Below are 22125 nucleotides of genomic sequence, written 5' to 3'. Positions count from 1 at the left end.
AGAAACACATCGACAACAATACAATAATAGTAGGGGACTTTAACACCCCCTTGACTGAAATGGACAGATCATCTAAGCAAAAGATCAACAAGGAAATAAAGACTTTAAATGACACACTGGACCAAATGGACTTCACAGACATATTCAGAACATTCCATCCCAAAGCAATGAAATACACATTCTTCTCTAGTGCCCATGGAACATTCTCCAGAACAGATCACATCCTAGGTCACAAATCAGGTCTCAACCGGTACCAAAAGATTGGGATTATTCCCTGCATATTTTCAGACCACAATGCTTTGAAACTAGAACTCAGTCACAAGGGGAAAGTCAGAAAGAACTCAAATACATGGAGGCTAAAGAGCATCCTACTAAAGAATGAATGGGTCACCCAGGAAATTAAAGAAGAATTAAAAAAATTCATGGAAACAAATGAAAATGAAAACACAACTGTTCAAAATCTTTGGGATACAGCAAAGGCAGTCCTGAGAGGAAAGTACATAGCAATACAAGCCTTTCTCAAGAAACAAGAAAGGTCTCAAATACACAACCTAACCCTACACCTAAAGGAGCTGGAGAAAGAACAGCAAATAAAGCCTAAACCCAGCAGGAGAAGAGAAATAATAAAGATCAGAGCAGAAATCAATGAAATAGAAACCAAAAGAACGGTAGAACAGATCAACGAAACTAGGAGCTGGTTCTTTGAAAGAATTAACAAGATTGATAAACCCCTGGCCAGACTTATCAAAAAGAAATGAGAAATGACCCAAATCAACAAAATCATGAATCAAAGAGGACAGATCACAACCAACACCAAAGAAATACAAACAATTATAAGAACATATTACGAGCAACTCTATGCCAGCAAATTAGATAACCTGGAAGAAATGGGTGCATTCCTAGAGATGTATCCACTACCAAAACTGAACCAGGAAGAAATAGAAAACCTGGACAGACCTATAAACACTAAGGAAATTGAAGCAGTCATCAAAAATCTCCCAACAAACAAAAGCCCAGGGCCAGATGGCTTCCCAGGGGAATTCTATCAGACATTTAAAGAAGAATTAATACCTATTCTCCTGAAACTGTTCCAAAAAATAGAAATGGAAGGAAAACTTCCAAACTCATTTTATGAGGCCAGCATTAACTTGATCCCAAAACCAGACAAAGACCCCATCAAAAAGGAGAATTACAGACCAATATCCTTGATGAACATGGATCCAAAAATTCTCACCAAAATACTAGCCAATAGGATCCAACAGTACATTAAAAAGATTATTCACCACGACCAAGTGGGATTTATCCCTGGGCTGCAAGGATGGTTCAACATCCGCAAATCAATCAACGTGATACAATACATTAACAAAAGAAAGAACAAAACTCATATGATCCTCTCAATAGATGCAGAAAAAGCATTTAACAAAGTACAGCATTCTTTCTTGATCAAAACTCTTCAGAGTATAGGGATAGAGGGTACATACCTCAATATCATAAAAGCCATCTATGAAAAACCTACAGCGAATATCATTCTCAATGGGGAAAGGCTGAGAGCTTTTCCCCTAAGGTCAGGAACGCGGCAGGGACGTCCACTATCACCACTGCTATTCAACATAGTATTAGAAGTCCTAGCCACAGCAATCAGACAACAAAAAGAAATCAAAGGCATCCAAATCGGCAAAGAGGAAGTCAAACTCACTCTTTGCAGATGATATGATACTGTATGTGGAAAACCCAAAAGACTCTACCCCAAAACTGCTAGAACTCATACAGGAATTCAGTAAAGTGGCAGGATATAAAATCAATGCACAGAAATCAGTGGCATTCCTATACACCAACAACAAGACAGAAGAGAGACAAATCAAGGAGTCGATCCCATTTACAATTGCACGCAAAACCATAAGATACCTAGGAATAAATTTAACCAAAGAGGCAAGGGATCTGCACTCAGAAAACTATAAAATACTCATGAAAGAAATTGAAGAAGACACAAAGAAATGGAAAAACGTTCCATGCTCATGGATTGGGAGAACCAACATTGTGAAGATGTCAATGCTACCTAGAGCAATCTACACATTCAATGCAATCCCCATCAAAATACCATCCACTTTTTTCAAAGAAATGGAACAAATAATCCTCAAATTTGTACGGAACCTGGAGAGACCCCGAATAACCAGAGGAATCTTGAAAAAGAAAAGCAAAGCTGGCGGCATCACAATTCCGGACTTCCAGCTCTATGACAAAGCTGTCATCATCAAGACAGTATGGTACTGGCACAAAAACAGACACATAGATCAATGGAACAGAATCGAGAGCCCAGAAATGGACCCTCAACTCTATGGTCAACTCATCTTTGACAAAGGAGGAAAGAATGTCCAATGGAAAAAAAACAGTCTCTTCAACGAATGGTGTTGGGAAAATTGGACAGCCACATGCAGAAGAATGAAACTGGAACATTTCCTTACACCACACACAAAAATAGACTCCGAATGGTTGAAAGACCTAAACGTGAGACCGGAGTCCATCAAAATCCTAAAGGAGAACACAGGCATCAACCTCTTCGACCTCAGCCACAGCAACTTCTTCCTAGAAACATCACCAAAGGCAAGGGAAGCCAGGGCAAAAATGAACTATTGGGACTTCATCAAGATAAAAAGCTTTTGCACAGCAAAAGAAACAGTCCACAAAACCAAAAGACAACCGACAGAATGGGAGAAAATATTTGCAAATGACATATCAGATAAAGGGCTAGTATCCAAAATCTATAAAGAACTTATCAAACTCAACAGCCAAAGAACAAATAATCCAATCAAGAAATGGGCAGAAGACATGAACAGACATTTTTCCAAAGAAGACATCCAAATGGCCAACAGACACATGAAAAAGTGCTCCACATCACTCGGCACCAGGGAAATCCAAATCAAAACCTCGATGAGATACCACCTCACACCCGTCAGAATGGCTAAAATTAACAAGTCAGGAAACGACAGATGTTGGCGGGGATGCGGAGAAAGGGGAACCCTCCTACACTGTTGGTGGGAATGCAAGCTGGGGCAACCACTCTGGAAAACAGTATGGAGGTTCCTCACAAAGTTGAAAATAGAGCTACCGTACAATCCAGCAATTGCACTACTGGGTATTTACCACAAAGATAAAAATGTAGGGATCTGAAGGGGTACGTGCACCCCAATGTTTATAGCAGCAATGTCCACAATAGCCAGACTGTGGAAAGAGCCAAGATGTCCATCGACAGATGAATGGATAAAGAAGAAGTGGTATATATACACAATGGAATATTATGGAGCCATCAAAAGGAATGAGATCTTGCCATTTGCAACGACGTGGATGGAACTGGAGGGTGTTCTGCTGAGTGAAATAAGTCAATCAGAGAAAGACATGTATCATATGACCTCACTGATATGAGGAATTCTTAATCTCAGGAAACAAACTGAGGGTTGCTGGAGTGGTGGGGGGTGGGAGGGAAGGGGTGGCTGGGTGATAGACATTGGGGAGGGTATGTGCTATGGTGAGCGCTGTGAATTGTGCAAGACTGTCGAATCACAGATCTGTACTTCTGAAACAAATAATGCAACATATGTTAAGAAAAAAGAAAAAGAAGATAGCAGGAGGGGAAGAGTGAAGGGGAGTAAGTCAGAGGGAGAGACGAACCATGAGAGACGACGGACTCTGAAAAACAAACTGAGGGTTCTAGAGGGGAGGGGGTGGGGGATGGGTTAGCCTGGTGACGGGTATTGAAGAGGGCACGTTCTGCGTGGAGCACTGGGTGTTATGCACAAACAATGAATCATGGAACACTACATCAAAAACTAATGATGTAATATATGGTGATTAACAAAACAATAAAAAAAAAGAGTGACAGAACTTCTCTTGCCTGGTGGTCCTTAAATTATAATAGGTTTGTTGACCCCTTCAGTTCTAAAACTTGGCCACTTTTTTCCTCTGGAAGCCACACCAAGTTGTAAAATAGATCTATATCTCTCCTTATATATAGATACATAGATAAATATTTATATTCATATTTATATTTATATGACACATATGTTAATAAAATAAAGTAAAATATATATTTTTTCTCTATGAGAAGAGCTTTTTGAAGGCATGTTATCACCAATCTTTAAGGCACACCATTGGATGACCAGGCTGACACCCCCTAGGGGCACCCTTTGGGTAATGGTGGGGCCTTGCCTATGGGGAGAAAGTCATCTTTCACAGAAAGCAAGGGAATAACTCATAGCTCAAGGTAACTAAAGGTTTAACTACTGTCTTGAGAGGGCCCCATAGGAAGCACCAGCTTTCAGCAAAATCTTTATGAAAGGATTCTTTTCTAAGTTTTCCAAACAGACCTCTTTGTTATTACCCCAAGAGAGTGAACAACCAGTCAGGGAATTAAATCTCCCTTATCGTTTCCAGACTATTTTACCTTGCTGTGCACACCCCATTGGTGGGAGAGCCACAAATGGTTCTCTCCAGCTCCATTCCAACCACCAATCTGCCGTGTCTGAAATGTCCCAGCCCTTGCTGGCCTCATGTATTTGACTCCTACACCATGGGGAAGTCCCCCTTGGATTCCAGAAGAAAATTCAACTCCTTGGAATCCAAAACTAATAAACTTTCACAGAGTGGCCCCAGGTGGATTGGTTATCATGATATGTCAGTCTCACCTAACCAATAAGGCGGCCGGTTGGCAAGTTCCCAGGATGAATATTCTCATATGAGCATTGGATTAGAGGAAGCCAAAAGATTTTCGGCCATCTACATGCTCAACTTACACCCCACCTGGGTTCTGGGGTAGAGATCTTGTGACAGTTGGGGCCCTGCAAGGCAATTAAAAGAAATAAAGCAAAGTATTATATTTTAATTGATGTAATCTTCAAGCTCCCAGTGGAATCTGGGGTGATATCTGACTAGAGTTACCCTGGGTATTAATAGATGGCTATTCTGTGAAAGTGCATTTAGGAAGACAAAACCCTACAAATCCCAAACTTCATTAACATGTGTATCCGTTTGTTGGGGGGGGGGGGTTGGCTCAGACTCCCAGGACTACAAATTGAAAGAAACCACCTAGACCATTCTGGGATCTGAACAAAGAGTCGAAAGGGGTGAGGGATTTGGAGGGGGTGGAGAGAGAGAGAGAGGGAGAGAGAGAGAAAGAGAGAAGGGCAGGTGGAGGGGAAGACACCAAGTAGGTTTATATTTTTATTTGCTTTTAGAGTACCTGGATATTGAACACACAAAACTATCCTTCCCAAACCCAGACAGCTTTCATCCATCACTAACACTTCAGGGTTTGTTTCTGTTTTATTGTAAATATTCCAGTCGAAGAAAGATAAACAGACAAGAAAAAACTGCTTTATACAGTATACAGAGTCAGATAGAAAATACAGAATGGAAAAGAAAGCCAACAACCAACAGATGAAAAGTGGAGACAAACCAAGGAAGGGAACTAGCTGGTTGCAGGTTCACCGACCAGCTTGAGTGAGGTGCAGCGATAGTCCCAGCAGCTAATAGAAACTGTCTAGTGCTGTCAGTCTTATCTTCACTCCACGCGGCAAAAGAAACAGACTTTATAAATGATTCATGGGGACATTTATTTCACTAATCCATTAGAAAAAGTTTGCTATTGATCAAGATATCCTGCTCATAAAAACGAGTTTAAAAAAAAAACAACCCTTCCCGCCCCCAATGTGATCTGACAGTAGAGACCACATTGTTGGAAGCAAGGAACAGAGCTGTGGGTTGGAACAGCGTGGCACCATTAGGGTCTGCGGTCAGGCGGCCTTCGGTGCCCTTCCCACCCAATCCACGAGACTCGAAGCAAGGTTGAAAAAAATACTTGAGTCCTCTCAGAGCTTGCCATCATTTGATGGTTAAAGAGGAAAAGAAAAAAAAAAGATTCAAATTCATGAGAGAGAAGGTCAGCCTAGGACAAAACTGGCATCCTTAACGGGAATCATCGGGGTCCCAATTGGCCCCCAGGATAGCAGTTCTAACTAACTGGCCTGGCATACAGAAGATGTTGAACTACCCAAATGGTAAACAAAACAAAACAAAACATGGAATTAAGTTCATCATCTTCCAAAGATGTCTTTATTTTAGTACATTCAGAACAGAAATGTGAGGACAATTCGATTCAAGGTGGTGGTGGTGGTGGTGGTGGTGGTGGTGGTGGTGGTGGTGGTGGTGGTAGGGGCTGTTTATTTCTCTCTCCCTCTGAATTTTCTAAGTTTACAATCAGAAATTGCATAGAATTTGTTTTCCATCAGAAGATGAAAACTCTCTGCGTGAAACTCCCAGCTGGTAGAGCCAAGCAAAGGTCACGCAACTGCTGGGAAGCCTCACCCCTCCCATCAGCTGAGTGCACTGGACCCTGCAGACATCCCACAAGTAGAGCGGTAAGTAGAAGCCATCTGAGAGCCTGGAAAGCATCAGTAACTCTGATTTCGGAAGTGGAAGAGAAGTTAAATGCTTTATTTAAACTCAAGTGAGGGGACTTCTGCCCAAGCTGAGGTTAGGGCTCAAGAGTCCCCAGGTCCCAGGCCTGTGTATCAGCTGTGAGGCTCCACCTGTCTCCTAGGAACCTGGCAAGTTCTTGATTACTTAAGGTCTTTCCATTTAATAAGCACACACAGCACACACTCACACATACACGTGCACATGCGTGTGCACACACACACACACACACACACACACACATGCTTGCACCCAGGTCTCACGTCTAGTAGAAAGAAATCACCCAATCCATGATAGCCTTGGGGGTCTGGCTTCATAGGCAGCTACTGAGTTTGGTTAAAAAAAGATGCCGTTCACAAAGGCTGCACAATACCAACAGGGTGGCCCCAGGGTGGCCCCACCCCCCTCCTCCCCTGTGACTAGCACATTCCATCTGAAGCCAAGGCCAGGGTATAGGAAAAGTGTTTCACCCCACTCTGCTCCTTAAGCAAGGCCCTAGGACACCTCCTGCATTCTGTTCTCCTCCCCCATCTCTCTTCTTTAGAGATCACATTCACAAAAGACCAAATCAAACCCAGTGACAGTGAAAGTCGGAAAGAGAAAGAGAAGAGTAACCCCTGAAATCCCAGGCATTTCAAGGTCTTTCTGAGTAAACTAGGAGTTGATTGGATTTTGGCATTTAAAAAATTACTTTAATGGACTTTTGAGACTCTCCAAGACCTAATTCTTCCCAAGACCCTTCTCCTACACTCTCTGGTGCCCCCAATTCCCACTCAGAAAAGAGAGGTTGGCACCTGAAATCCGACGCACTGGCCGCTCCATGTCCTAAAATTTAGGAAAAAGAAACGGATTATTTAGACTTCCATTGCCTAACCCAGCCTCCCCCTCCAAAAAACAAAAACAAAAACAAAAAAACCACCCCCAAACAAATGGCTGGAATTGAGAAGACAACAAAGAAGAAAAGTGGGGTAGGGGCGGGGGAAAGGGGGGAAGAAGGGAAAACAAAAGAACATTAACAAAAAATATACAAATCCAGAAAAGAAAAACTTCCCTGTTGAGTTTAATTTGTTTTCCTGTAAGAACTAGACCCAGGGTACAACGGCCCCTTCCTAGGGGAAATTCCACTGATTCCACCAATTAATTCATTGGACAGGTCTGGGCAGGGACCCCCCCCACCCCAGACTCTGTAACTCTGGCGGGAGGGAAAGGCCCACTGGGAGAAGATGGGTCCTTGTGGTTGGCAGGGAGGGCGTCCCCTCGCCGCTGGGGTGCAACGTCTCTGGGTGGCCCCAGCTCCTGGCCCTGGGCACTGGCTCTGGCTGGGGCGGCAGGCACTGCGCTCTTTCGGTCAAGTTCCGGGATCCAGGCTCCAGCGAGAAGCTGCGCAAGTGTCGGCTCCCCGCGGAGCGCAGCGCCCCCACCCCGCCCCCGGCCGGCCCTCCCGCCTCCCCACCCGGCCTGCACGTGTCCGGCGCCCCCGGGGCTACTCGGGCTCGCTGCTGTTGGTGGTCTTCTCCCACTCCAGGCTCTCCTCGCTGCGGGCGGGGGACGGCCGCGCCCGCAGGCCCTGGAACCTGCGGCACTCCGGGCAGACGCGGATGTGTGTGCAGCCGCGGGCCACCAGGGCGGCCTCCTGGGCCAGTCTCTGCGCCAGCTGGTCGGGCTCCCCGGCCCCGCACAGTTTGCCGTTGCTGAGCGTCGCCGTGCCCCGCGGCCGGCGCTCCTCGGGAATGGGGGGCCGGGGCGGAGGCACCCCGGCGCGCCGCCGGCGGTGGTGCACACTGTCCTGACACAGGATGATGCTGCGCAGCTCGGTCACCATCTCCTGGCAGACGGACACCTGGGGGGAAGGAGGAGGTCACAGCCCAACCTCTCAGAACCAGCCCATGCGGGTCCCTGGCACCTCCCTTGCGTATCTGTTCCAGTGGGGGCTGGGGGGGAAGGATCTCAGAATCATATAATCGTAGGTATGGAGATATTGGGAGGCCCTTTCAATCCATTCCCTCATTCCACCTCCCACTTAGCATTTGAAGGCCCTCCATACCATAGTGTTCAACAGCCCTGCCATCTGGTTGTCCAGTCTTTGTCTGGACACCTCCAAAGACAATGTCCTCACCATGCTGGGAGAGAACCCATGCAATGGTGCTTCCTTCTACAGACTTCACAATTCGTCTCCCTGAAATTTTCCATCCATCCCAGTTAAATTTGTAACGTGAAGCCTACTAAATAAATAGGCCCTCTTCTGCAGGTCAGTCTTTCAAGTACTTGAAAAAGCCATGTCTCCATGAACATTCTGTTCTCAGGCTAGAGTCTCTCACTCTTTGGGTCAACTGGTTATAGCCAGAGATAATAATACAACAACAAAAGCTACGGCAACCACCACCCCTACTGGTCCACCGTCTCCTGAAAACAAACCCTTGGGTCCAGGTATGTTTCAGAATATTTTCGATTTGAGAGAGGTAATACAACACACATGCAGTATACTGTGTATCACACCCAGTGGGGTCTAGGGCAGACCCTATATTCAAGCGCATTAAAAGCTGTTGAGAGAGTAAGTCCTGAGAGTTCTCATCACAAGGAGAAAATTGGTTTTCCTTTTTGCCTTCTTTTCTTTTTCTTTTTCTTGTATCTGTAGGAGATGACAGATGCTAGCTGAACCTACTGCGGTGGTCATGTCACAATATCGGTAAATTAGACCATTATCTTGTATGCCTTAAACTTACACAGTAACATATGTCAATTATTTATCAATAAAACTGGAAAAGACCACATCAGCATTTCTATAGCAAAATGTATGGGCCTTTACGCTGAGTGGAAGAAAGACCATAAACATTAACGTTAGCCTCGGACCTGTGCAAGTTTTGTCACCAAGTGTACTTTGCATCAAATTTATAAAAAATTTGGAACTTTCCCAGCTTTTTAGGTTTGAAAGCTGCTCTTTCATGGTCTTTCTTCCAGTCTTCGAGTTCTATCAATGGAACAGTTGTTCTACTAGAGCCAAATAGCTAATGGAGACTTTACTCTTCATTTTAGCTCTTGGAAGTCCTCACTGAAGTTTTCAAGGTACATCTAGACAGTGCTTAAGCTCTTGAGAATAACCAAATGTGCACAGATCCTCTACTTGAAGTGGCTGCAGAGAAGTCGTATCACCTAATGGGATATGGCCCATTTAGACTGTTACTAAATTGAGACCTGTTACTAAATATCAGAGACTCTGGGCAAGTCCCTTAACATCTCTGTGCTTGCAGTAATAACTGTAACAGCTAAAACAAGAGCACCCGCCTAATCTATTACTTGTGACAAGACATACATTTATTGGCTGTCAACTATGTATCAAGCGCTGTGCTTTGCATGGAAATACAGAGAGAGTGGACACAGTCCTGACTTTTAGGCAGTGCAATGTTTAGTAAGGAGGCTGAAACAAAAATAATTGCAACACAATGTATAAGTGCTTGATGCACAGGATGCAATGGTGTTGGAAAAGAGGAGAAACGATCAACTCCTCTTGTCCAGGGAAGAAGGCAGGAGGACTGGGGAAGGTTTCATAGGGAAAGGAACACCTGAGCTGAGTCTTACAGAGTAAGTTAAGTAGCACCACTATTTTAGGAGTGGACAAAGGGAGAAAGCCAGTAAAGCTGGAGGGAGAAGTAGGAGGGGAAGCAAGAAAGCTTGGTGTCAGGCAAGGCAAGGGAAGGGAGAGCTTCTGGAAGGAACTGTCCGCTTCGTGAAGGGCACACTGAGGTTCAATAAGGCCCATTGGGTTCTCTGGTTTTGTTCATTGGGAGGGGTTAGACCTCTCAGCAATGACCTTTCAGTGCAGGGGTGGGCAGGAGCCAGACTGCCCTGCACTGAGGACTGGATGGGAGGTCAGGAGATGGAGACAGCTGGACCCCCTTGGTTTGGAGGAGAAGGGTAGCGCAAGAGCAATAGGAACACTGCTATTATTTTATGGCTTTTTGCTGAAGCCCTGCATGGAGCCCAATGCAGGGCTTGAACTCACAACCCTGAGATCAAGACCTGAGCTGAGATAAAGATTCAGATGCCTAACCTACTGAGCCACCCAGGCACCCCAATACTACTATTATTTTAAAATAGAGGATAAACTTGAGCATAATTTTAGATTTTGGGGAGAGAGCAGGAAGCAAACATAAAGGAGAAAAAAAGGAAAATCCTAGAGTAGCCAAGGCAAGTGGGATGAGGGCAGAGACAGAGTGATGCCCAGGAGCATCTGCTGCGGTTGCAAGGGTGGCTTTAGCTGTAGGTAAAGTTTTCAGGGGGGGTTTAATTTGGGGCTAGCCTCTCCTGATTTCGTGGGGGTGGGTGGGAGGTAAAATTAACCTTTATGCATGAAGGGGCAAAGGAATATGAGGAATGGGTGATGGTTTGGAAGTCCTAGTGGGTATGGGAAAGAGTCTGAGCACAGAAAAGTAACAGGACCAGAAGGCAGTGCTGTATTGAGGCCCCACCTGAGGCTGGACTCGACAGATGGAGAGGCACGTGTACACCCCTGTTTCTCCAGCATCAATTAAGGGAGGAGACTTATGACGACTGAGAGCTGAGAGACTGAGAGAGAAGCTAACGTACTTTAAGAACTGAATAATGCCATCAGCATGTAAGGATTGGTGCCCCTTCTCTGAGGTAGAATGGAGACAGAATGGGATAAAGACTTCTTCCTTCTATTCAGACTTCTCAGTCTGTGCGAAATTTATATTAACCCAGTTTCTAAGCCACAGGTTCGGGAATTAAGTGGATTCAAAATCCCTGAGAAGGACGATGTACTTCCTGGCCTTATGTGAACTGGGATATCTCCAAACATCTTTACCGGTAAGGCGAAAACATACTGAAGACGGAAGAACCAGTCTTCGCTTTCACTGGAAGCCTGGTACTTTGGCCTGTTTTTCTTTGCCACACTACATCTTAAATTATAGTTGTGTAAGAATTTGTTGTGTGTAAAACACTCATCATGTATTTATCGGCTGGGCTGTTTTGGAAAAGAATCTGAAGCTCAGGGGCTAAGCGCACTTTTCTGTGGCTGCATAATTAGTAAGTGATGAAGCGTTAACCCAGATCTCTTGCCCGTGGGACTGGAATTCTTTCCGCCACACTGTCCCGTGGGTGCCCCACCCTCTTATGGGATCTCACAGGTTTTGTCTGAAATGACTTGTAGGTGCGTGAGCCCATCTGCCAACACTACAGGTTGTACCCATTTGAAAGTTTACCTCAGTAGCTTCCGAGTGTCGGAGAGTCCATAAAAACTCCAACATAGCCATAAAAATGGCCACGATTAAGCCACAAATAAGAACCACAAAGATTCCACCAATATTCTCCATTCCCAGTCCTGTAAGAAAGTGAGAACAAACACAAAGTAACATTAAGAGGGCTACAAGACATAATCATTCTACCAAAATGCTGAAAGTCATTTAACCAACCAGGACTTGAGTCTTGTAGATGCTTTACACGCATCTTCCTTGCAGGCGATATAATTATTCTTTTGAAAAAAAAAAAAAGTGTGGCATAGCTGGAGTAGAAAAGGGAAGTAGAATCCAGTTGCAAAAGGAGGAGACCAGTGAGAAGCCTCCAAAAGGCCCTCTGGGGGTGGGAGGTGAGAGTCATTTTAAGAAAAAGGTCAGCGGTACCTGGGTGGCACAGTCGGTTAAGCGTCCGACTCCTGGTTTCGGCTCAGGTTGTGATCTCAGGGTGGTGAGATCTCAGGTAGCGAGAACCTGCGTCAGGTTCTGCACTCAGCACAGAGTCTGCTGGGGATTCTTTCCCTCTTGCCCTCTGCCCCTCCCCTGCTGACTCTCTTTCTCTCTCTCTCAAATAAATAAATTTTTTTTTTTTTAAGAAAAGGGTCAGTGAAAATTTGACTTAGCCTCCAGAGATATGAAAATACCAAAATACCTATAAATTCTAGATGTTTCATAAAAAATTTAGTCAATCTTTATAATACTGGGTTTGCTGGATATAAGGCAGTTGTTTCAACCAAGCTATGGATATAAAAAAATCCATTTATGTATCTGTGTCAACAGGTTACTCAATTACTTATTGAGACAGAACTTTTTTTTATCCCTCCGGACCAGTGGTTGCCATCAGAACTATGTGGGAAGCTTGTTCAAAATACAGATTCCTTGTCCTTATACCAGACCTCTTGAATCCGTATCTCTGGAGGTGGGGCCTAGGAGTCTGCATTTGAAAATACATTTCACAGGTGATTCTTTCTCAGCCAGACCTAAAATTCATTTGCAGATTAGTATTTTTAGAGGCAATGTAACATCATGAAATTCTTGACGTCAGGCACAGTTTCCAGTTGTATTCTCACCACTGAGCATGATACCTGGCAGATAGCATATACTCAGTAAATATTTGTAGGGTTTTATGGTTGTTTCATTTCCACAGTGTCAAACATTGAATTTACCTATGTCACTGGATGCTTTATCTGGTATCAGAGAAACCCAGACTTTTGGGGAGTGTCATCAGCCCATGAGACCCTGATTCAAGAGGGACTACAACCATAAATCAAAAAGCATCTTTTATCCAGGAAAATGCCAGGAGGGTAGCTTACGCCCTGTGCTATTCCAGAATGCTCACACGTTTGAGGGTCTGTGTAATCCGTAGTAGGACACAGAGCTATGTCAGCATTAGGGAAAGCCAGCCTCACACACCACTACAAGATGAGCTTAGTTCAGGAGCCGAAATCTGACCCTACTTTCTGCATCTTGGAGAGCTGGAAAAATAGCCCTACGTAGCCATTTCAAGATGCCTCGGGTTTCTTCTCACAAAGCCTCGAGTGATGTCTGTTGCTTTTTTGTTTTGTTTTGACAACACCCCCGCCCGGTGCAGGGGTGGCCTACACCAATCATCTGCTACCAAGGCCCCCATCGTGAATGCAGCAAAGGGGCTCCGTACTGTGCTCTGCAGGTCCCCACGGTTGACTTCTGAGAACCTGTGCAGATTTGGATCCTCTCTATTGAATAACCCCAAACAAGGAGATATTTAAAAACTCAATTCTAAGGGAAGGCATATAGGGTTTAGAGTAGAATTTCTACTTTCGGGGGGGGGGGGAAGGTGCTTGGGATTCATTTGAACACCTGCCCCTCTAACCTGGGATCATTTGGGCAGAAAGATTTTGACCATGGGAAACATCGGGAACCACGTGAATGGGGCAGACACACAGGACACTTGAGAAAGAAGAGTGCACAGAGGCTGGGGTATTCTGGGACCCGCTCCAGCAGCAGGTGCATGGGTATTGTGATGTGCATCTGAGCATCATGGATGAACTAGATACTCCAGCTGTGGAGCAGGCTGGATGGAAGGCCTCCACGAAGGGGAAGTGACCACCGTGATACCAAGGATGCCTACCTGTTCAGGTAAACGGACTCCCCGAGTGACTGTGAAGGTACTATAAGACTTTCTGATCACCTTGGGGTGGTTCTGCCTGATACAGAAAAAAAGACTAGGATCCCCCTGAAAGGCCTCAACCCCTCCTCCTGTTTCTACAGGAGGGAACAGCCCCTCGGTGGGGCCAATTCTGCCATTTGGGCTCTAGCTGCTTCCCCCGCCTGTGTCAGCAGCACCCCGACCCTCCTGACTCTCTTCTTCCTCCTGACTCCCTCTCAGCATATACACATACTCACATGCCTCCCTTCTCAGAGAGAAAATAAGAAACCCTCCTTCCCCTTCCAACTCTGTCTAGTGAACACCCCTTCTCTCTCCTTCCTTCCCTGTCCAAGCTTTTTGAAACAGTTGTCTATATCAGAACTATTTAAAAACATTTCAAAGCCCTTAAAAAGCGTACATTTGGAGGCCCTATCTCACATAAAACCAAGTAGAAGAAAATGCACCCACATCTTATGTTAAATGTATTTTTTAAATTTTGCTTGTGATATGACTGAGTAGCAAGCAACAGTTAATTTATAATTGGCTGTGATTTCTCAGCAATCCTTGTGCATACCAGGGAATGTTTGCAAAATGAGAAAAATTTAACCAAAAAAATTGTTTCCAGATGTAATGAAGCTTTTATGAATATTAAATTTAAAAATTAATGAAGTTGAAACAATGTTACATTTTGGAGATATTTAATTAAACATGTCTTAATTTAATTTTGCAGGTTCTTTTTTGCATCTTAAAGCTAATAAATTTTCTCAGGCCTCAAACATAATTTTGGATGCTGGAAAAGCTTTTAGGCCCAAGGTAGCTGAAGAAGAAAGTGGTTCTCTCTGAACTGACTTTTGTTTCTCCTATTCACTCATCACTGCATGCAATTCTGTCTTGCACCACTAAAACCACCCACACCAAGGTCACCAATGAACATGTTTCTAACCTATGGGAAACTTTCTAGTCCTGATCTTAAGTGACCTCTTGTAGCACTTGGCATTGCCAACCACACCCCCTTCTTGGATTTTTATAAAGACATTGCTCTCTTGCAACCTTCTCGACGCCTTTGCCTGCCCTAAGGCACATCGTCTCCTCATTGCCCTGCATTTGGTCTCCTGCTTTTCCGTCCTGCACTGGCTGGTACCAAGTCCTGCTGATTTTGCCTCCTACATACTTTTCAATTTCTCACCCTTCTCTCTATCCCTGCTACAGCTTCCCTCATTCACATTCAGGCTCCCACCGTCTCTTGGTTGGACTGTTCAGCAGCCTCAGAAATGATTTCCTGCTTGCAGCTGTATAGCTCAACTCTACCGTCCACTAAGTTTGCCCGAGTGATCTTCCCCAAATGCAAACTCTAACTGTGACACATCTCTAGTAACTCTTCACAGTTCCCGGCACACAGCATTGTTGCCCCTATTTTTTTTCTGTACCTTTATTCCTGTGAGCACCTCTGCCTGAAGCCTACCCCAAACCCCCAGACACACACTGGGCTAACCTTAACCTTTCCTTTAAGGCTTCACTGAATGGTCACTTCCTCCAGGCTGCCTTCTCTGATCTTACCTAGCTCTGTTACATATACCACTTTGGTATTTCACTGATAATGCACTGTGAATCCATCTAACATTGTATCAGATAATACCCTAGTTTGAGCTGCTATCTCTGGATTTGCCACTAGACTATGAGTTCCTTGAGGGAAATATCCAGGTCTCGTCCAGCTCTGTAACCCCACAATCATGGTGCCTGGCCCATAATCGGAGTCCAATAAACGTTTGTGGAAAGAATGAACAGAAACTAAGAGGATAAAGACATCTCCTATGTAGAAGCCTGTATTATCAAAAGCTTTGGATCCATACTGTGAAATGTATTCAGTCCTAATTAAATTTTGTTTGAAATAATAGTAAAGTGTGACAGCCCTTGTCGGGTGCTTGGAGCCTGGTCACAGAGGCAGATGGCCCAGACTGCGCAGAGTGGCTGGCCAAGGGCAGACTGAACACTGACATGGGCTAATCCACAACGTGGACCCACGGTACCAGGTCCCCAGCGGGTGCAAGGTTATACACAGACAGGTGATCGGGGGAGGTTTATACACAGGCAGGTGATCGGGGCAGGTTTATACACAGACAGGTGATCGGGGCTGGGATAAGTTTGATGAGATCAGGGAAAGCTTCTCGGAGGAGCCGAGGTTTTAACAGGATGCGGGTAGAAAGCATGCGTCACTGAAACACCCCCAGGTCTTGCTTTCCCAGCTTCTCATGTTTCAGGGACAGCATGTTAATCACGCTGTTAGCTCCAGCATGCTGATTCCTGGCTGGGCGGCCTCCCCGCCCAGGAGCGAGGCTTGTGTGCCACCTGTGCCTTTAGGAACTTATTGGAAAGTGGAGGCAAGAATAGATTGCTGGCAGAGTCAGAGTTGAGAAACAGATGGAGTGGGAGCAGGCAGCGAATGCTAGGAGAGCACAGCGGTTCTACTTAACACTGCCATCAGTCATCTCCTAAAGTCAAACGCGTTCCGCAGTGCACAGCCTCTCCTCGGGCACGGACACCCTCCAGTCTGACCACAGGTCCTCGATGCGCTCACAGCCACCTCGGCCCCTGCAAGGCGGGGTTGGGGGGGAGCTGGCTAATCATCGCCCCCATCCCTTCTTCAGCCGGACCCCACAGAAGCCACCTAGACAGATGGCTTTCAGACTGAGAGTCTCTCTTGACGCTTGAGTCTCAGAGCCTCAGCTATGTCCCAGCAATAAGACCATATCAGCTGAAACAGAACCAAACTCCCCCTGCAAACTCTTGGTTGATTAAACAGTAACTCTGGTGTCGCTCCTAGCTTGTCCACAAATACAAATTATGGTTGACAAACTAACAACTTTCCTTGTCTCTAAAACTACAGAGGGGCATGGCAACCTGCAAGGAGTACCCCTGAACAGATCTGAATCTCCACCCACCTGCTCTGCCTTCAGTTCTGACCTGAGAGTAATCACTTTTGGGATTCACATGCCTTACTACCCTTGCATATCTCCCGGTAGCACTGTGGAAATTTGCGACTGAGATGCGGGGAATGCTTTTTTTTTTTTTTTTAAGGATTTTATTTATTTATTCATGAGAGACAGAGAGAGAGAGAGAGAAAGAGAGACAGAGGAAGAAGCAACCTCCCAAGGAGCAGGGAGCCCGATGCGGGACTCGATCCCAGGACTCTGGGATCATGACCTGAGCCGAAGGCAGATGCTTAACCATCTGAGCTACCCAGGCGCCCGGGGATGCTCCTTTTGAACAAGGAAGGGGTAGGTCTAGCCTGGGAGGCAAAGAGGCCGAGGCCAAAGAGCCAGGGAGGTGGGTACAGAGAGAAAAGAGACTGGCGCCATGATCCCAGCAAGGGAGAGCGTATTTGTTCTTGGACGTTGATCAACAAATCTTTCTTGAGAAGCTTCCGTGAGCTGAGCACTATGCTGTGTGCTGAAGCTCTGTGCAGCGTTCTACACTGAAAACACTTGACAAGCCCATGAATTCTTTGACCAAAATGACTTTCGAGTACTCTTTTAGAGTCACATTCACCTACCTCCATGCAAATATATTAAATGGTCCCATCTCCTCGGACTTACTTACTATAAATAGCTACTTCACGAGACCATGTGTGAGCTGACCTGTATGACCTTCCCAGAAAATACGAACTGACTCGTCAGGTTTGCATGGCCGAGGACGGAAAGAGCAAGCGCGCCATTTACTCCTCCCATGACATTCACTGACTAGACCTAGCAGAGTCTCGAGACAGTGGTGGAAGAGCAGGCAAATGGACACGACATTCTAAAAGAGGGATGGAAGAGGCATCTGATAAATTTTGCAATTTATCAAAACATAAGCTTGGGAGAGGTGCTTTACAATTTATCAAAATACGAGCCCAAGCACCTCATTTTTAAAAACATTTGCTATCTCACTCAATTATCATTAAAAACACCTTAAAGAAGGCCCACTGTCGGCATTTTCCAGTGGAAGAAACAGGAATTCAGGAAAAGTTAAGTGGCCTAAATGTTCATAGCTGAGATGTGAAATCTAGATAAATCTCACTGCCCCGCTAATGTTGTTTACAAAAATAAAACTGACCTTTATGACTGCTTCCTAGGAGCAAGGTGACACAGGCTAAACATTTTAATTGAATCCCTGTGAAACTGGTACTACGTTTGCCTCCATTTTTCTGACAAGGAAACCAAGGTACTGCGGTCGGGTAACTTGCCCGTGGTCCCATGCCCAGCAGAAAGGGCCAGATCCGAAATGAAGCCCAAGCCTGCGTCCCTACCCCTACCCCACACTGCCTCTCCCTGGAACTAGGCTTCCTCCTGCTACAGGGATGGGATTACAGACCGTAACCCCATACTCTGATGACTGAATTCATTCCTGGGACCTCTCCTCCCACCCAGAGTAACCAGGAAAGAGGGTCACTCTTTGGGTATGGGTGACGTGTGGGTGTATGTATGGGTGATGAGTTCCACTTACAAAATTCCCTTCTCTCCTTGACACCATTACATCAAACGTTTGAATCGATGCTTTACTGACTTCCCCTTGGCTCAGGATCCACACAAAGCTGGGCCGCAGACTTTATAGTTGCTGACCTCCTTTAATGCAGACACACTGGGCCACCATTTGCCCCTGTTCCTGATCCTGCTAACTGGCATCCCCTGGGAGTTTCTCCGTCTCTCAGCAATCCATCTGATTTGATTAGGCAGAAGCTTCCTCTGCAAGCATCTCTCCGAGACACTATCTAAACTCCCATATTTGGGTTTCCAGTCTTGGCTCTCTCCAGAGAAACGAGAGAACCGGGATAATCAGGCTGGGCCCCTGAGAAGAGACAGAGAGGAAAACAGCCCCCGATTCCACCCCCACCCATCCCTCACCCCCACTCTCGCTAAGATGTCTCCCACTTTCATTCCCGCTGTGCCAGACAGCAAACTTCCTGTTCTCTAAGGATTTTTCGAGTCAATACCACTGGCCTCATTTCCATCCTTGAAAGGGGACCCTGATTTTCACAGCCCGGTGGTGTATTTATGTTCCTTTGAAGCCCAATTGTGAGCTTGTGTTTTTCAAGATAAAGGTATTTAATTTCCTTGGAATTTACCGACTATCTTTTTGTCCAACAATTGTTCTGCAAAGCCTTCAGTAACCCAATCCCCTTGAATCAGGGTGCCGGCATTTGTGAGTGGCTAATGGAGATTTCTTTTTATAGGGGCTGAGTGAGAGAATAAATAAAATAAGTGTTTTTGAAAAGAAAGGGCAGAAGAAAATGAAAGAGCTTGGAATCAAGCCTTCCATATGCTCTACCATTTCATTTTTCAGCTGCAGACTAAGGTAGATGGTCACTGAGCTCCAGGCAGGGAAAGAAATCTGGGAGGTACGGTGAAGGGGTAATGTTGTGTTTCTCATCAGAGCCAAGGGAGACCTGGCAAAAAGACTAGGCTTGGTGGCATCATCCCAACGTTAGGGTTCTTCTCTGGAACTTGGCAGTGATGTTTGAGCTATAATACTGGATTAGAAATAGGATAGCACTAGATCCTTTTCTTTGAAATTTCTTGCATTTTAATAGGATAACAAGGTGGAGAAGGATTATGTTAGCTACTGCACACTGACTAGTACACGCTGCAGATCTTCCTCGACTTATGATTGGGTTATGTCCCAATAAACCCATTGTCAGTTGAAAATATCATTAAGTGGAAAATGCATTTAATACACCTAACCTACTGAACATGATGGCTTAGCCTCGCCCACCTGAGATGTGCTCAGGACACGGACAGTAGTCTAGGGTTGGGCAAAATCGTCTCACACAAAGCCTCGTTTGTAACAAAGTGTTGAACATCTCCTGTAACTGATTGAATATTGTCCTGAAAGTGAACACTGGGATGGCTATATGGGTACGGAAGGGCTGTCAGTTTATCGGTTCTTGACCCTGGTGACCTCGGGGTGACTGGGAGCTCTGCTGTTGCCCAGCATCACAGGGGAGGATCATCCCGCACATCACTTGCCTGGGAAAAGATCCAAACCCCAAGTTCCAAGTACATTGTATACAAAACGCGTCCTGCTTGCGCACCATCATAAAATCGAAAAACTATTAAGTCAAACCCTCGTAAGTCAGGGACCAGCTGTACTTGAAAGCCAAGTACCTACAGCCACTGTCAGTTTCAGAAGCCTCTGACAAAAGGGCCTTCCTAGCAGTTCCCTTTACCTCCATCCCTGGAGGGGATCCTGCCTCCATCACTCTCTGCCTGCTCCATAGTCTCCTCCGTCCCTTAGGCTCATGAGAAAGCCAAAGGACTCACATCACTAAAAGAAAGATCACCCAGGAGCCGCTGGGAAAGCAAATTAATACGACTGCCCTTTGTTCGGTTTGAGAAGCAAGGAAAAAAAAGTTCCTGTGGCTCCTTTCCTGGCAACCATTTAAAGACTTAAAGGAAGAGATCTTCGGGTCATGCTGGTCCTGTTCTGCCCTGGGAGGGGCTCCTTGGAGCAGGAAGTTATATTCTGTGAAGTCTGATGGCTAATTTGCCAGAGAGAGGCCAAGCAACAGGGCCTTTCGCTCCAGGCTAGTGTTTCTTGCTTGGCTTGGAGGAGGTCACGCAGACTTTGGCTTGGCTAGGAAGCCCTTTTCCCTCTCTGAGTCATGTTTGTTTGGGTTTCGGCCATGCAGAAATGGGGCCACTACCTTAAACTGGCACTAGCTGCTGAAGCCCTGGCTCTTATGGTGATTTGCACAGCATCTCCCAGACAGGGCCCTTTGGATGTTTTAACACAGCTCACCCTTTCCTTCCGAAGGACAGTGGCACAAAGTTGACATGGGCGAGGTGACAGAACCCTAGCATCTCCTGAAGCATTTGGGACCTGGGCAGGGTGACCGCACTCTTTATTTTCCCCTTTTCATATGCTCCGTTCTCTTCTCTGTGGTAGGAAACATTTGGTCCCCAAGTGCAGAGTGGAGCCTCCTGTACGACCTCCCCATCTTCCCTGGGAGCCCGATCTCCCTGTGTACCTCCTCCCTCCATCCCTCCTGGGCTCTGCCGTCAGATCAGTCTTCCTCAGCCTCTGTGGACTGAGGAAGGGTTTCCAAAGCCAATCACTTGGCAAAAATTCTAACTTCAGTTTTCTAAAAATTACCCATTTCCACCCGATTGCCAAAAATGTAGAGATTTCTCAGTCATTTGGGGTTTAAATTCAGCTAAATGCAGTGTTTTCTCTGTTCCTGCTTCACCTCTGGATGTATTTCAGGTCCGAGGATAGGAAGGAGATTCTGTGTCATGGGGGTGGGTCAGGGATCTGGTCTTAATGCGGGATTCCACTTAGATTTCCACCATCTGTGGGGTCTAGGAAAATGCAGACCTGCCACTGGGGCCTCCCTGCCCTGGGTCCCCATGTCCCATCTCTCATGCCCCCTCTACACTGTAGCATGACACATTTTTCCGGGGCTTCCCAAACTCCAGAAGCAAGCAAAAATCTCTTTACCTCTTAGAATCCCCAATTTATCTAGGAGTTCTTATCTGCTACTGTCTTGTGTCCCAGCAGGGCACAAAGCTCCTTCTCAGGGACCCTCCACATTTTAATATACCCTTTTCCTGCTCAGAAGCTCCCTGTCCTGGCCAGGGTGTTATTTTTTTTTATTTTTTATTTTTTAATCTGGTTTGCAGACTGGGTGGCCTGGGTCTTCTCTTATTTTTCTGCTCTCTAACTTCTAATGCCAGCTTCATGCCAAGCTTCCTTTAGGTATTAGCCTTCTGTATTGCAAAACACTCTTCTGGCAAATCAAAAACCTTGACTGCTAACAACACTGTCTCTGCTGAGTTGTAAGAACTGTTGGAACTTAAAGTCAATAATTTGATTCTGTGTTCCTCCCGAGGCAAGGACTGTCCCCTGAGACCATGAACGCCAGTGACAGCTCAGAATTCCATCCCAGCACCTGCTTTCATCATGCCCCATCTCAGCCCAGCACCTCTGAAGTCTGGAGCCAACACTCTCCAACTCAGTCCAGGGTGCCAAGACATAGGCAATGCTCTGGGATATTTATGGAGCATCTCCCTGGGACACTAATTTTACTTGGAGCTGAGGTGGAAAAAGCATTTTTACATTAAATAAACATGCCTATGTTATGTCATAAGTTGCAAAATTCATGTGTTTTTAGGATAAAAAAAAAGACCAAGGACGTTCCAAGCATGGTGGGCTGTTTTAGACGATGTTCCCTGACCCCCAAGAGTATAGGCTTAGTGTCGGCTGCTATTAATTCCTTCCATGGAAAAGCTTAGAATATGCTGGTTT

At 45.6% G+C, this 22125-nt stretch overlaps 1 protein-coding gene across 2 annotated transcripts in view; it reads right to left on the bottom strand.

The window, feature by feature from the left end:
• Positions 1–7919: 7919 nt before the first annotated feature.
• Positions 7920–22125, bottom strand: part of GRIK4 (glutamate ionotropic receptor kainate type subunit 4) — a 420015-nt gene continuing 405809 nt past the window's right edge. For both annotated transcript variants that reach the window (XM_027581034.2, XM_027581033.2), the window contains 2 exons: positions 11688–11806; positions 7920–8308 (listed from right to left, as the gene is read on the bottom strand). In XM_027581034.2, coding sequence (XP_027436835.1) covers positions 7952–8308; positions 11688–11806 — 476 coding nt within the window. In that variant the 3' untranslated portion in view covers positions 7920–7951. The remainder of the gene's footprint in view (positions 8309–11687; positions 11807–22125) is intronic.

The sequence above is a fragment of the Zalophus californianus genome, chromosome 11 (assembly GCF_009762305.2).
Source record: "Zalophus californianus isolate mZalCal1 chromosome 11, mZalCal1.pri.v2, whole genome shotgun sequence".
Lineage (NCBI taxonomy): Eukaryota > Metazoa > Chordata > Mammalia > Carnivora > Otariidae > Zalophus > Zalophus californianus.
The sequence above is the reverse complement of the archived record's forward strand: the minus strand, read 5'-3'. Positions and strand labels throughout refer to the sequence as shown.